This window comes from Gekko japonicus, unplaced genomic scaffold (assembly GCF_001447785.1).
Source record: "Gekko japonicus isolate JY-2015 unplaced genomic scaffold, Gekko_japonicus_V1.1 scaffold36, whole genome shotgun sequence".
Classification (NCBI taxonomy): Eukaryota; Metazoa; Chordata; class Lepidosauria; order Squamata; family Gekkonidae; genus Gekko; species Gekko japonicus.
Window position 1 is genome coordinate 379,458 of NW_015164182.1, and position 14,277 is coordinate 393,734.

General features: G+C 44.1%; 1 protein-coding gene across 5 annotated transcripts in view; it reads left to right on the forward strand.

The window, feature by feature from the left end:
* KPNA6 (karyopherin alpha 6 (importin alpha 7)) overlaps positions 1-14,277 on the forward strand; it is a 58,791-nt gene that overhangs the window by 31,888 nt on the left and 12,626 nt on the right. For all 5 annotated transcript variants that reach the window (XM_015408101.1, XM_015408103.1, XM_015408102.1 and 2 more), the window contains 7 exons: positions 110-205; positions 4,961-5,060; positions 5,910-6,004; positions 6,890-7,021; positions 7,702-7,790; positions 8,768-8,867; positions 9,764-9,928. In XM_015408101.1, coding sequence (XP_015263587.1) covers positions 110-205; positions 4,961-5,060; positions 5,910-6,004; positions 6,890-7,021; positions 7,702-7,790; positions 8,768-8,867; positions 9,764-9,928 — 777 coding nt within the window. The remainder of the gene's footprint in view (positions 1-109; positions 206-4,960; positions 5,061-5,909; positions 6,005-6,889; positions 7,022-7,701; positions 7,791-8,767; positions 8,868-9,763; positions 9,929-14,277) is intronic.

Consider the following 14,277-nt stretch of genomic DNA (forward strand, 5'->3'; position numbering starts at 1 on the left):
CGCCTGCATATCTCATACTTGAAATTACAGAAGTTTGCACATCGTTTGTATCTTTAAGTCTTCTCAGCCCTGCTTGTTCTTCCTTGATGCATTCTGTTTTCTATTTCAGCTCTTTAAACGAAGAAATGTGGAGCTAATTGGTGAGGATTCTACCATGTTTGACAGTCCCCTGGCTGATTCATTTGTTAGCTCCACCACAGCCGGAGTAAGTAGTCATTGGAAGACTATTTTTCATTTGTTATATTCTTATTGCATTAACACTTAACATAATGCAGGCCACCTTTTGGGATGTTCTGTACTGAAAGGCTGGATATTTATTTACTACATTTGTATTCTGCCTTTTTGCCACTGTGTTCAGCGTGGCTTACAATTCAGCACAATTGCGTGTCACACAATGCATATGATACAAAAAGAAAAAAGGAGTGGGAAGGGAAAATGCAATTCTTATATAACTTCTATCAAGGCTGCATAATGACCAGGTGGAATGGCCATTGCCGAAGTGGAAGGGAGTAGCCAAATGACATTGGATCCAAGGTAGGCTGATGGATGGAGGAGGAAGAGGCCTTTTCAGCTGCCATCCTGGAGCGCTCAGAGGAAGAGGAACCAAATGGTGTTTGTCCAAGTTAGCCTGGTCTTGTTGGATCTTGGAAACTAAGCAAGGTTGGCCCTGGTTGGTTTTGAATGGGAGACCACCAAGAAAGTCCAGGTCTGCTATGTAGATGCAGGCATTGTTAATTCACCTTTGAAGCTCTTGGTAGTTGGTGATTTGATCCTTAGGCAGGTAGACAGCTGGGTGGCGAAACCGCGTACTGATCGTATGGTGATTTGCCTGCCTGGTGCGAAGGTAGCGGACATTACGCATGTTCTAGATAAGCTGGTAGATAGTGCTGGGGAGTAGCCAGTGGTTGTGGTGCATGTCAGCACCAACGATGTGGTAAAATGCAGTCGTGAGGTCCTGGAGGAGAAATTTAGGCTGCTGGGCAGGAAACTCAAGGCCAGGACGTCCAAGGTAGCCTTCTCAGAAGTCCCACCTTTTCCACGCGCAGGGCCAGAGAGACAGGCACAGATCAGGAGTCTCAATGCATGGATGAGATGATGGTGTAGGGGGGTAGGGTTCAATTTCGTTAGGCACTGGGATGCTTTTTGGAACAAGAGGGAGCTGTACAAGAGAGATGGTCTCCCCTTGTCCCGAGAAGGAACCAGGCTGCTGGCGCTTAAAATCAAAAAGGTGGCAGGGTAGTTTTTAAGCTGAATATTGGGGGAAAGCCAACAGAAGATGAAAAGTCTCTGGTTCGGGATGTCTCATCTCGGAGAGATGAGGGGGCAGCTGTTGCTTTTCTAAAGGGAGGTGGATTGAAATTGTCCACTGAGACTATGGCTAGTGATATGGACTGCCTGACAAGGTCTCGAGAGAGCAAGAGGAAGGTTGCAGGCTTAACATGTATGGGAAATTATAGGTGTTTCTATACAAATGCTCGAAGTGTCCAAGTTAAAATGGGGGCGTTGGAGTGCTTGATGTTGGGGGGGGGGAATAGACATTGTGGGTATTTCAGAAACTTGGTGGGATGAGGAAAATCAGTGGGATACGGTGATTCCCAGTTATATATTATATCGGAAGGATTCTGTCTTTACTGTGGAAGATGAGAAGTGCTTGCCCACTCCAGAACCGCTGACTTCGGGAGGGGTGTTGAAAGACCTGAGTCAGATTGAGGTGACGAGAGAGGAGGTCCTACGACTGATAGACAACTTAAATAAACTGATAAATCACCAGGCCCTGATGGCATACATCCGAGAGTTCTGAAAGAACTCAAATGTGAACTTGTGGATCTCCTGACAAAAATATGTAATCTTTCCTTAAAATCTGCCTCCATTCCTGAAGACTGGAAGGTAGCTAATGTCACTTCCATCTTTAAAAAGGGTTCCAGGGGAGATCCGGGAAATTACAGGTGAGTCAGTTTGACGTCGATACTGGGTAAGTTGGTGGAAACTGTTATTAAGGAAAGAATTAGTAAGCACATTCATGAACAAAAACTATTGAGGCAGACTCAGCATGGGTTCTGTAAGGGAAGATCTTGTCTTACTAACCTGTTAGTGTTCTTTGAACAAACATGTGGACAAGGGGGACCCAATAGATGCTGTTTACCTTGATTTCCAGAAAGCTTTTGATAAATTTCTTCATCAAAGGCTCCTAAGTAAGCTTGGTAGTCACGGGATAAAAGGACAAGTCCTTTAGTGCATCAAAAACTGGCTAATTAATAGGAAAGAGAGTGAGTATAAATGGGAAATTTTCTCAGTGGAGGGTGGTAAGCAGTGAGGTACCACAGGGATCAGTACTGAGTCCGATGCTTTTTAATATGTTCATTAATTATTTGGAGTTGGGAGTACGCAGTGAAGTGGCTAAATTTGTGGATGATACGAAGTGTTCAGGGTGGTGAAAACCATGGAGGAATGTGAGGCACTCCAAAGGGATCTGTCGAGGATGGGCGAGTAGGCATCAACGTGGCAAATGGGGTTCAATGTGGCCAAGTGCAAGGTGATGCACATTGGAGTCAAAAATCCTAACTATAAATACACGTTGGTGGAGTCCGAACTGGCAGAGACTGACCAAGAAAGAGATCTTGGAGTCGTAGATAACTCACTGAAAATGTCGAGACAGTGTGTGACTGCAATAAAAAAGGCCAATGGAGATTATTAGGAAGGGTATTGAAAACAGATCAGTCAATATCATAATGCCCCTGTATAAATCAATGGTATGACCTTATTTGGAATACTGTGTACAGTTCTGGTCATCACACCTCAAAAAGCTTTGGAAAAAGTGCAGAAAAGGGCAACTAGAATGATAAAAGGGTTGGAACACTTTCCCTATGAAGAAAGGTTAAAGCGCTTGGGGCTCTTTAGCTTGGAGAAACAACAGCTGAGGGGTGACATGATTGAGGTTTATAAGATTATGCATGGGATAGAGCAGGTAGAGAAAGAGGTACTTTATCCCTTTCTCACAGTACAAGAACTCGTGGGCACTTCATGAAATTGCTGAGTGGTCAGGTTAGAACAGATAAAAGGAAGTACTTCTTCACCCAAAGAGTGATTAACACATGGAATTCACTGCCACAGGAAGTGGTGGCGGCTACAAGCATGGACAGTCAGTAGCGATCTACACTCTTGCAAGGAATCAGCAAGAGAGACAGATCTTGGAGTCGTAGTACATAACTCACTGAAAATGTCGAGACAGTGCGCTACTGCAATAAAAAAGGCCATTGCTATGCTGGGGCTTATTAGGAAGGGAATTGAAAACAAATCAGCCAGTATCATAATGCCCCTGTATAAATCGATGGTCTGACCTCATTTGGAATACTGTGCACAATTCTGGTCACTGTCATCAGCAACGATGACGGCACTGAGTCCCCGCCTGAGTTGGCACCGCAGCCAGAGGCGCCGGCATTGCCACAGCCAGAAGCCAGGCCCTCTGATTCCTCAGGAGTTGACAGCTTGCTGCCACCAGCGCCTGAACCCAGTCCTGCAGCAACGATGAGGTACAGGTGCAACCGGGGAACCTGCCTGACTCACCTCCGTGGGTGGTTTGGCTGAGGGAGTGGCTCCACAGAGATTTAGCCACCCACCACCAAGATGCATGTTGGCAGGGAAGGCAAGCGTGAAGTCCTGAGTACTAGCAGGAGTGGCGGTGCCACCATGAGAAGCCCAGCTGGAGGCCTATATAACTCCCATTCAGGATTGTGTTCTCGTGGAAGCAACGAGTTGCCTCCATGTATGCCTCGCATCTACCTTTGACTCCTCTTCTTGGACCCCCACTCGGGCTCAGATTCCTAGCTTCCTGACCCATGCTTCAGATGACCCCTCTTTTGGACTCACAATTTGGCTCTCACTCTGATTGTCCTGGCAACAACCTCGGACCAGACTTGACTCCTGAATCTTCGCCCTAGCCCAGCCCGTGACAGTCACCACACCTCAGAAGAGATATTACAGCATTGGAAAAAGTGCAGAAAAGGGCAACTAGAATGATAAAAGGGTTGGAACACTTTCCCTATGAAGAAAGGTTAAAGCGCTTGGGGCTCTTTAGCTTGGAGAAACAACAGCTGAGGGGTGACATGATTGAGGTTTATAAGATTATGCATGGGATAGAGCAGGTAGAGAAAGAGGTACTTTATCCCTTTCTCACAGTACAAGAACTCGTGGGCACTTCATGAAATTGCTGAGTGGTCAGGTTAGAACAGATAAAAGGAAGTACTTCTTCACCCAAAGAGTGATTAACACATGGAATTCACTGCCACAGGAGGTAGTGGCGGCTACAAGCATGGACAGCTTCAACAGGGCATATGGAGCAAAGGTTCATTGGTGGCTATTAGCCACAAGGTATAGATAGGGACTCAGGGGCAAGTGATGCTCTGTATTTTTGGTGCTTGGGGGAAGGGGTCAATAGTGTGAGGGCTCCTAGTGTCCTGGCCCCACTGGTGGACCTCCTGATATCACCTGGTATTTTTGGCCACTGTGTGACAGAGTGTTGGACTGGATGGGCTGTTGCCCTGATCCAACATTGGCTTCTCTTATGTTCTTATGTTAACATCTCTTGCCTTGAAAACCTTGTGAGGTTGCAATAAGTTGACTGTAGCTTGACGTCATTTTCTACTATCAGGCCTTAAATATGTTAACCTTAAGTAGCATTATGTTTCCCCCCCTCACGCTGAAAAAATTATGCTGTACAGATTTAGGAATCATTAGATGGGATCTGTGCTCTTTAAGTTGCTTGCAGAAAGTGGAAGATGAAGATTCTTAAGTTCTAAAAAAGACCATCTATTAACTTGACTCTGTTCTTCTTTCTTCTTTCTGGTTTAGTAGCGTCTCTCTCCAAAAACCTGAGTGTTCCTGTTGTTGCATCTGAGTATGTTAAATCTGATACTAGCCTTCCTTTGGGGAGGGTCTTAGATCTGGCATGTTGTGTTTTCAGGAGGGAGTTATCACAAGAGAGATGGTGGAAATGCTGTTCTCAGAAGACCCTGACCTTCAGCTAGTAACTACCCAGAGGTTCAGGAAACTGCTTTCAAAAGGTAAATGCAAGTAAGAAAAGCATTTATGTTAGGGCTGTTCTTATGTTTAGGAACCACTTACAAAGATCATACACAGTATTCCTGCAGGGACCTCAAGGTGCCTGGCATTTTGAAATGGCTTACCTGAAAAGGTGTTCAAATAATAATCCATGAAGGTAATGCTGTAATGGTAGTTGGAAATCTACAAACAAGACAAGGCCAGGGTTAATTCTTCAATGCTTGTTGCTTAAAAATCAATCTTGCAATGAAAACATTTACGCAAGCTTTTGCAAGGCTATGCCTGCTTGCATGCAGCTGTTGATACACTGTACAAAGCCAGCCTACTGTAGAAAAGTGATTTCACTTGTAATAGCAAGAGAATTTCTTTTAAAAGTAGATTTTAAAATATGCATACAGTATCTTTGCATCAGTTTTTGTATTTTTCTAGTATTCCATTTAATATACATATTAGCAATTATTTGCAATTTCAGCATCTTTTTGTGCACAGTTTTTCCTTGGCACTGCAAAGTTAAACGCTGCATGTTTTGAGGGATTGACCATTTTGAATATTGGCTTCTGGAGAACTAAGTTTAGTTCCAGGTGCTCTGATCCTGATCTCTACATCAGCCTAGTGGCACTATACACAAAAGTCCAGGCACAATCCAGCCCCAATGTAGGCTCTAATTGCCCACAGCAATGTGCTGAAAATACAAGTATCTAAACCCTGTGGTGATTCTTTTTCTTACGTTATGGAAATTAAAGGCCTCAGTAGAATTCTGTAAACCATCTGATATTGTGAACAAGACCATTTGTATTGGAATATAACTTCCTTGATCTTATTACAAAATATTCCTTTTTTTTGCCCTTCAGAGCCAAATCCTCCAATTGATGAAGTGATAAGCTCTCAGGGAGTAGTGCACAGGTTTGTTGAATTCCTCAAGAGAAGTGACAACAGCACATTACAGGTGAGCAGTTTGAGGGAATGGACTCTCATGTTTGGCCAGGATGTCAGCTGCTTGGAAACAGAATAGTTCCTGCTCTTGCACAGAGGTGCTTGATAAACTTTACAATTCAACATGTCATATGGGATTGTAAAGGAATTCATCTCAAATGCCAAGTGATATCTAACACCAAAGCATAATATAAGAAATCCACTTTACACAAGTGTCCTGAGAGTATGCTGTTGCTGAAGACAGGAGGCTAATGAAATAAACTCTGATGCGCTATCCAAGGGTTTGCTCCTGATAGATTTAAATTATTTAAGTAGCCAGAAAAGTTGAGCTTTCTTTAAAAGAAAAGTGTACTAGCACTGCATGTGTTAATAGCCGAGTTTTTTATGGCTTGCTTATTTTAATAGCTTCTGTGGCTGTTACGATTTTATCACACTGTACCTCTGTAAGCCCCATTCCATTTATCTCTGGGGAGGTTGTGCATGGATTTCATAATAAATATCCGCTGCATCTCTGGCAACCAAAAATAAGTTTGACCAGAGAGGGCTTATGGTGGGTTCCCAAAGATGCCACAGACTATCCCCAAGATAAGAGAGTCCAGTCTTGAGAGAACTACACAGAATGCATCTCCAACTTCCATAGGACTGTGAGCTGCTGGGGTGTTGAGGCACATTGAGATGTGCTAAGATGCAGCCATAAAGAAAGCATTACAGGACCAGTTTCTGAGCTGTGGTACTTCTAGAAAAAGCATCCTACAATACACAAGTTGAACACCTCAGCAAGTCAGTTTTAACCTGCTGAAAACAAAATCTGTGGCAGACCCTTTATCTTGCAGAGCTGTTGTGTTGGGGCTTATGGTGAGGGTGTGTCTTTTAATGGGTTGCTGGTGTTGCTTTTCAGTTTGAAGCTGCGTGGGCACTAACAAACATTGCCTCTGGCACCTCTCTGCAAACCAAGATAGTAATTGAGGCTGGGGCCGTTCCAGTCTTCATTGAGCTGTTGAGCTCCGATTTTGAAGATGTCCAAGAGCAGGTGAGGCTTTTTCACAGGCTGATGCTTGCAGTTAGACTTTTAAAAAGATGGTTTGTGGCTCCATTCTGGAAAATTTTCTTTCCAGTGAATTCTGCCTCTGGCAGATGTCTTGCAGCTTCAGATTCCTGGTCGTGAAATGTTATTTAAAAGGCAGAACAGCTGGGAATCCCCTGACCCAATGCATGTCATTGGCAGAGTTGTAGTGGTGTCATAGAATGTTCAAGCATTATAACTGCTTGGGGCGGGGGGACATAACAGAATGTTGACACGGTGCACTTTTTGTGAGTGGAAAATGCTAGGCTAATGCCTAGGCATTGGCAGAAAGCAGGACATGGGAGAAGCACTATTGCTTTGTGTGTGGGGAGACTAGGAGGAGATAGGGAGGCATGGAAACACTGGAGACTGTGGACCATTTCAGTGATGGCAAGAACACAAGGGAGTTGCAGGTGGGTTTCCTGCTGCTTGGTCTAGCAGGCCAAACCTTAGCAGCAGCTTTCTAGATGATGGAATTCATAAAGGACTTTGCTGTACCAGTTAGCATCAGCAGAAAGCTGCCATACGCTGGTGGAGCCTTGGGTTCAGTGTTAAGGAGGGGCCCAGAGAATGGCTTTCTTCTCCACCATTGCCTCCTCTCCCCTCCGTTCAAGGGCTGAATGCTGAAGCTCCTGCTCTTCTTCCAGGCTGTTTGGGCGCTGGGGAACATCGCTGGAGACAGTTCTGCCTGCCGCGATTATGTCCTCAACTGTGGCATCCTTCCTCCTTTGTTGTTGTGAGTAGCCATTGAGACAGGAGATAGAAACATCTGAATTGCATGCCATTTGTCCTGACCCAGGGGTTGCATCTTTATGTATGCTTCCATTCCACTACTCCCATGGCAACAAATAGGGAACATTCATTGGCTGGAATGAACTGGTAGACCTGACAGTTTTTCTTCACAGTGAGGTTCTTACTAATTGCCTTACTGAGGGCCTGAAAGGGATTTTCCCCAGACCGAACTGGCTAGGGACACCTGGTTGGTGATGCAGGTTGCTTTGTAATATGCAACTTGAAGGCCCCTGCTTGATCCATTTGGAAGTGCTCTCCAAGTATCTTTGGTGTGGCACACTTTGTTAGTGATTTCTTGTTGTGCACTGATCTAGCAAAAGGTAAGTTAATCTGAAGTGCTTGGGGCGGGGTGTATGTGTAATGAGAGATTTAGCCAGGGGAATCTTGAAGGCCTCTTGTCCTTTCCTGCAAAGTTTTCAAACTGAGCTCCATTCTTTAGAAAATGGTGGCTGAAGCGCACCTCATTCAGAAACGTTAATAAGTTCAAATTCCCCGTTCTTGGAATGTTTATGAGGCAGGTTTGTAGGCCAAATCCCTCCACTGAGTAGGGCCCACTTTCTGTATAGTTATGAGGGCAAAACTGCTATGTTCCATGTAAGCTTCCCTGAACTTCTTGGAGGGGAAAGTGAAATAAAAACTTGATAAACTTTAGAATAATGTGCAGTTGAAGTGTCACCTCCAGTGCAGTGGATATTCTGCCTTGGCATGTGGGAGGCTTGAGCTTTGAAATAAAACTGTTCTCGTTCATTGAAATCACTATACAGGGTATGAAATCCTGAACTGTGAAATTATCAACAGTGAAGAATGGATCTAATTTTGATGCCTTTGGAGATGAACAGTCAGCCTGATACAATGAATGACAGCTGTTAGGACAAACAGCTGCAGCCAAAGAGAGTGAAACTTGTTTTGTGTGTCTCTTAGGCTCCTCACAAAATCTACCCGGTTAACAATGACAAGGAATGCTGTTTGGGCTCTGTCAAACTTGTGCAGAGGGAAGAACCCGCCCCCTGAATTTGAAAAGGTGAGACATAAGAAAGTGTATCACTGCCTTCTCCCTTGCCTCAGGCCCTTCAGGCTTTCCCTATAGAATGAGATGGTAAAGTTCTGGATTATACTGCTTCATTTTTAAAGGGCACAGGGGGTTAGGGTTTATGCTACTGAACCCTACCCCTATGTAAAAACAAATTTCTCTGCAGGAAACGAGCAGTTCTAGAAGAAATTTTATTTCTTATTCTTATTTTATTCATAATCCACCATCGTCACAGAGATTGAAGACAGATTACAGAGTGACTCAATGCAACCAGGAGAATGACACGTCTAATAAGCAATGTGATGGGAGTAGGGTTACAAAAATTTGAACAATGTAAAAACTATTAGACATGATACTTCTTAACATTAACAATGCAGAGTATGGAATTAGAGAAGCAGGAAACAATGCAGTAGGAGCAGGATTATACATATAGCAGCAGATAATACATACCTTATGCACTGATACAGTCCCCAGTCCTGTTCCCTTTATAAAACACCTTCCTGAACTTAATGTAGCCAACTTAAGCAAAAGTTTACTCCATCTCTGTTTTGTGCTAGCACCTCTCAAGAACTCATCACACTAGCAGCTGTCTGCGAAGAGCCTCTCCTGGGGCGCAACCCTCTGAAATGACTACTATGTGCAACACACTGCCATGCTGTCATGCAAGTGGAGGAATGGTGGGAGAAATACTGAAGGGGGGGGGCATTAGCACAACACAACCCTGTAAAACCATGGATTTTAATTTCTGCTAAATGGGCCACTGGTTACAGGAAACCTCCTGAGTGTGCGTAATTAATCTTTGCTCTGCACAAGTGCCGCTGGTTACCAGCTCTTGTTATTTCCTCTTACGGGATCCTTTCTAACTTTTCTGCTGTGCTTCTTGGTAGGTGTCGTCCTGTTTGCCTGTATTGTCACGCTTACTCTTCAGCAGCGACTCAGACTTGCTGGCAGATGCGTGCTGGGCGCTCTCCTACCTATCAGATGGCCCTAATGAGAAAATCCAGGCTGTTATAGACTCTGGGGTATGTCGGCGACTGGTGGAGTTGCTAATGTAAGTGTCTAGCCTATGAAGAAAGTTGGAATTAGGCCTTTACACTTAGGGCAGGCATCCCCAACATAGCGCTCACTGACACCTTTCCTGGTGCCCACCAAGTGATTTTAAAAAGTGGGTGGGACCAAGTGGGGGTTTTGCTTAGCAGTGCTTCTGATTGGCCGTTGGAGGTCTGATTGGCTGTTCAGATTTTTAAACATGTTGCTTCAGCAGCATCTGCCAGTACAGTATGAGGATCTTTGCTGTGTGACTGAAGGAAAGCTGTATCAGCCTTCGTATGGCTGGCTCTGCTTCCGGTGGCAGCTATTTTGTGGCTGTGCCCACCACATTGTGTCAGAATTCCAAAGGTGCCCATAGGCTGAAAAAGGTTGGGGACGTCTGCCTTGGGGGTTAGAGCCAGAACTATAGTCGGAACTTAGAGGATGTGTGTCTTGCGTCATCACAGGGATGGACATGTTGAAGGTAGTGGCTGAGGGAGTGTGGGCAGCTCACAAGGCATTTTGAAGTATAAGGTATAGATTTTAGATCCTGATGGGTTCCTGGTGACTCTCAGGAAGCTTCATGTTGACATGACTGATGCTTCTGTGAAAGCCCTGGCTCTCCTGTGGACTTGGGAGGTATCCTGCACAATAAATGTGACACTCCTCTGAAGCAGGAGGCATAATTTGTGGCTGGGCTTGATAGCCAGCATTTGTGGTCTATCAGTCGGCTGTGAAGTCAAGTCCTGTTAACAACATCATGCAAATTAGCTATTGCTAGCTATTAGTGTCTGTTAAGTAAAGGTAAAGGCTCCCTTGATCGAAAGCCAGTCGAGTCCGACTCTAGGGTTGCGGTGCTCATCTCCGTTTCAAAGGCGAAGAGCCAGCGCTGTCCGAAGACGTTTCCGTGGTCATGTGGCCGGCATGACTAAACACCAAGGCACACGGAACGCTGTTACCTTCCCACCAAAGTGGTCCCTACTTATCTACTTGCAATTTCTTGCTTTCGAACTGGTAGGTTGGCAGGAGCTGGAACTAGAGATGGGAGCTCACTCCATCATGCGGCACCCGGGTCTCGAACTGCTGAACTACTGACCTTCCACAGCCTGCAGTTCAGCGTCTTAACCACTTGAGCCACCGCAGTTCCTTTAGTGTGTGTTACCTTATCTAAATTAATGAACAGATTTTTTTTTCTTTTAAATTGTGATTTGTTTTGTAACTTCGACTGGTTTGCTTTTCAAAAATATTTGGTGCATATACCACTTTCCTAACAAGCTGAAATACTGTACAGCATGTAAACTTTCTAGTGAAAGAATTTTCTTAATCTGGGCTAATCCATAATTTCCATTTTGTAATACAAAATGCATATATTTGCTTTTTTTGCCTTTGCTTTATTATAACGGTAAAGATGACTGACAGCTTTTTCAAGAACAAGGGAGTTCTGTGGCACCTTAAAGACACTCCAGTTTTTTGGTAGTGAGAATTCCTAGTCCAGTTTTCCAGATAGTTATTCTTGGTAGGAGGAGCAACATAGCTAAATCTAGAGTACATGCTCTGTGTGCAGATGGTCTCTTAGTTCAGCTACTGCAGGTGAATACTAGGTCTGAGAAAAATCTTTAAATGGCATCTTCAGAACCTCTGCCTGTCAAGACTCCCTGGAAGACAATGTCCTGTGTTCAAAGCTGCAATTCTATGCATGAGAGTAAGCCCCAGTGAACCCATACTGAGTATATATGCATATTTGCAGACTGAAACTGTGGATACTGGGTTTGGAAAAGCTGTTTTGCATAAATGTGTAGCAAATCTGATTTCTTAAAAAAACAAAACAACCCTCTATTCTTACCTGCTAAATAGGGCAAAATGGGGTGCTTTTTATAGTGGTGCCATGCGTTCCCATTCTACCTTCTCTTTCTGGCTGAGGAGTCACTGGGAAGGAATGGGAAGTAGGAAATGCCCCCAAAGATGCTTTTGAGGCAAAGAAACACCTTTGCTGAAAATGAAAAGTAAAAATGCGCTGCGTGCTAAAGGCAGAGTGCAGCAAATTCCTTTGCTTTAAAAAGGCATTCACCAAAGCCAGAGTGCAGCAAATTCCTTTGCTTTAAAAAGGCATTCACCAGGATGTAAAGTATTGTCACTAGCAAGCTTTGTAAGGGCTTTCATGGAACACTGCTTCTACACATCTTTCTTAGTCCTGTAGGATCTACTTGGCTCCCTGGTTTACTGTGGAGCTGGGGGTAATGAAACAAGCTGGTAGGTGATTAAAGTGCAAGTGGAGAAAAACTTGAGATGTGAATGTGACCAGGCATGAGTTAGAACTGTGCATACTTTGTGGCAGTAATTGTGGTGAAGCAATTGTGTCTCTGCCACTGAGTCAGCTCAGAACATTCAGGTAATTGACAGGGGGCTTCTCCGTTCTGCCTTGATACAGCCTCCAAACATTTGGAGGTCACTGTGACATCTTTGTAAGATGTCTTGCAAATAAAATAATTTGAACATGCCACAACCAGTCTCCACTGCTTTAACAGCTGAATTCCTAAAGGTTACTGAAACGCAGTCTCGGTTGCTTAGATGAACTCCAGTTACTGCAACTTGACAATATAGGGGTATGGCTTGAGGGAAATCAGCTGATATTCTGAGCAGTTGACCCTTGTTCACCTGAGCTGCTTCAGCAGATCTGGAGAAGATTGTTGAGGTGATTCCATGATATAGTAACTGTAACTTCAAAGGAAGGGTGTAGTATCAGTCATCTTAAAGGAGAAGGTTATAAAACCCCGGGCAGGGGGGAGACCTGTTCCTAGTTCCATAAAGAACAATTACTGCTGTGTGACCTCCCTTTTCTCAGCAGAATGCTTGAGCATGGCACATCCAGGATGTTTTCTTTGGGTGACAGAGTTAGACCCATTTCAGACTTGGGTTTTGAGGGCTTAAAGAACCTCTTGCCAGGTTCCATTTCTATCTGGCTAATTGACAGTAGAAGATGGTGGTTGGGTATAATTATTTGAGTTCTGGCTCTTGTGCTACCTACAGGGTTCTACAGGTTTCAGTTGTATCTCCCCGTGCTTTTTAACGTCTACACAAAACCACTGGGAGAAGTTTCCAGGATTTTCAGTACAGTGTCACCAATATGCAGATGAAACATCACAGTTTCCCCTTAAATCAGGTTCTGAAACCACTTCCTGGAGGCCATAGCAAGCTGGTTGAGTAGGCAATAAATTGAAGTCCAATCCAGACAAGAACATCTTTTAACCAACTTTGGCTGGTGTGCCAGCTGTAGTCCTTCTAGAGTGTTGGAACTTGGCTGTCATTACCTATGCTGCTCTAACATTTAGGTTAGGTCACTTCAATGAGCTTTACATAGGGCTGCCTCTGAAGCTTGGTGCAAAATACAGCAGCTGGATTGCTGGCCAGCACTCATAGGAGACAGTATGTCATAATAATAGTAGTATGCTGTCAAGTCACAACTGAATCATGGTGACTCTGGGAGTATGGGTTTTTCAAGGCAAGAGATAAGCAGAAGTGGTTTGCCATTGCCTTCCACTGCATAGCAACTCTAGTCTTCCTTGGTGGTCTCCCATGCAAGTACAGACCATGGCTGACCCTGCTTAGCTTCCACACTCTGATGAGATCTATCTGCATTGACATACTCTTTGATTCAGGGCTCAATTTGAATAGCTGGTCACTACATTTTAAAGCCTTAGGCAACTTTGGACCAGTATACCTAAAGATCCGCCTCCTCCCATTTGTGCCAGTTAAGATAGTCATTACTGCTGGTTTGTAATAAGATACACAAGGAGTAAGTTTTCTTTGGTGATAGCATACCAGCTGTGGAATCATCTCTCACTTATTCACTTTCTCATTGAGTGCAGTCATGCCATTTTAACAAAAGTAAATAAAAGTAGAGTAATAGGCCTCATTATAAGTCTGTAGTTTGTAAATAGGAGGCAAACCGCAGAACAAAAGGACAGGACAGTGTGAAGACACAGTGTGTAAAGGGACAACTTTGTATTCTGCAAATCTCTTAGTACATTGGACAGCATATATTTATTAACATTTATACCCTGCCTTTCCTTTTGGCTCAAGGCAGCTTTAGGTAGAGTGTGGTGTGGATATGGTAAACCAGAGTTCAGCTCCCCTGCTGTATAACATGACATCACATTGCTGTATCTAACCTGAAGAGGTTAGGGTGTATATAGTTGTGTTCAGTTCCGAAGCCATGGGGTGGTTCTGGTGCTTGTATGACTGCCAGTGAGTGCAGCCCACACCAGTGCCCCATATAATAGAATTGGAAGGATCTGTATTGGCACAATTTACTGACCTATGTTTGACTTTGTTGGGGAGGCAAGATAAGTTGTATTTAAACTGAAGTGTTCCT